A 1,405-nucleotide genomic window follows, 5' to 3' on the forward strand; every position below is an offset into this window, starting at 1 on the left:
AAAGAAGCACAAAAAGCATTTACAATTTTGTAATATCATTGATTGAAGTGATGACAAAAAAACAGAAATGCAAACCAGAATGGATCTGGATCTGAGGCATGACAAGTTAGGAGCAACTTACCCTCTGTCTCCTTGTTTTAACCAAACATTAATAATGATGGCAGTATTTTCAATGAAGGAGAAAATCTTCATCCGAGGATAACGGCCCTTGTTGATGCATAATTCCGCATAACTTCTCATTATACTAAAAAAATGAAAAAAAATCAATTAAATCCACAACAATGCACCATAGATATCGATCTTCGGATTGATCAGCAATGGTACGTCACTGTATATTACACGTACGAGGCCACGTTTCCGTAATGCGTTTGGAATCTTATGCAGCAGTTTCCTGATATGCAACTTGCAAGCCATATTTGTACACATCACTTGGTGTACCATTGTCCTGAGCACGTAAGTTTCACTTGCATTGCGGAAAATTTTTTGCTTTTTGTCTTTTTTTTCCAAAAACTTCCTTTCATTTATTGTTTTATTCGAAAAATTTAATTTCAGCAAATCTCCAATACTATCATCACCGAAACTGTTTACCGTACGATTGGTTGGCGTTTTTTTGAACGGAGGATGGTTTGGAGCACTTGTTATGCACTTCCTCACAGCCCTCAATAGATTTTATGCTTTCGTATATGCGACAAAATACAATCAGTTATGGTCGCAGTCCAGGACTTTCAAAATTATAATCATCTCTTGGACATTTTCAATGGTCTATTGCACTCATCACTTATATAGTAAGTCTGTTAATAAGCTACATACCCTATTCAACTCAGATGATCTGGTGATATCTTTTGCTTGTGAGAAGAAAACGTTCACGCAGAATTTGCAGCATGCAGAAATCAGTCGTTTCTTACGGTAATTGTTTGCAGAAAACTGTTCACTTCTATTTAATTATGGTTCGACGTATCGTTGGTTGCATCATACCTCATTCCATGGTCAAATATGTGCCAGAACTGATGCTATAGTATCAGTAATTTTGGCAGTAGCTATGGCATTCATCGATTTCATTACTTTGATCAAAATAATTGCATATCGCAGAGTAAGCTTACTTCTGACAAGCGAATGTTTCAGTAATTCGTTACAATTTGTACTAGCAGTAATGCCTTATGCATATTTCCTGCGCTCAGATCCAATACACTCCAATGATTATTTCTTAGATTTCAGGCAATGCAAAGAAATTCGATAAGGTCAATTGGTAGTGCTATCAACGAAAAAGAAATAATGTTCTTCAAACAAGTAATGAAGAGAAATTCAAATACTTTTGAGAAAAAGAATTTATGAAGATATGAGAGAGAAGCTCGAAAGAATATTAGATTTATCAAAATGACTTGACATACTTTCTGCTTACAAATAT

At 35.1% G+C, this 1,405-nt stretch overlaps 1 protein-coding gene across 1 annotated transcript; it reads left to right on the forward strand.

The window, feature by feature from the left end:
• Nucleotides 1-292: 292 nt before the first annotated feature.
• On the forward strand, nucleotides 293-1,090 carry LOAG_15619 (hypothetical protein; the record flags this gene model as incomplete). Its single annotated transcript, XM_020448957.1, has 3 exons — nucleotides 293-453; nucleotides 553-785; nucleotides 921-1,090. Coding segments are annotated over 3 exons (564 nt in total), but the record flags the coding sequence as incomplete, so codon positions are not given.
• Between the last annotated feature and the right edge of the window lie 315 nt (nucleotides 1,091-1,405).

The sequence above is a fragment of the Loa loa genome (assembly GCF_000183805.2).
Source record: "Loa loa unplaced genomic scaffold supercont3.2290, whole genome shotgun sequence".
Classification (NCBI taxonomy): Eukaryota; Metazoa; Nematoda; class Chromadorea; order Rhabditida; family Onchocercidae; genus Loa; species Loa loa.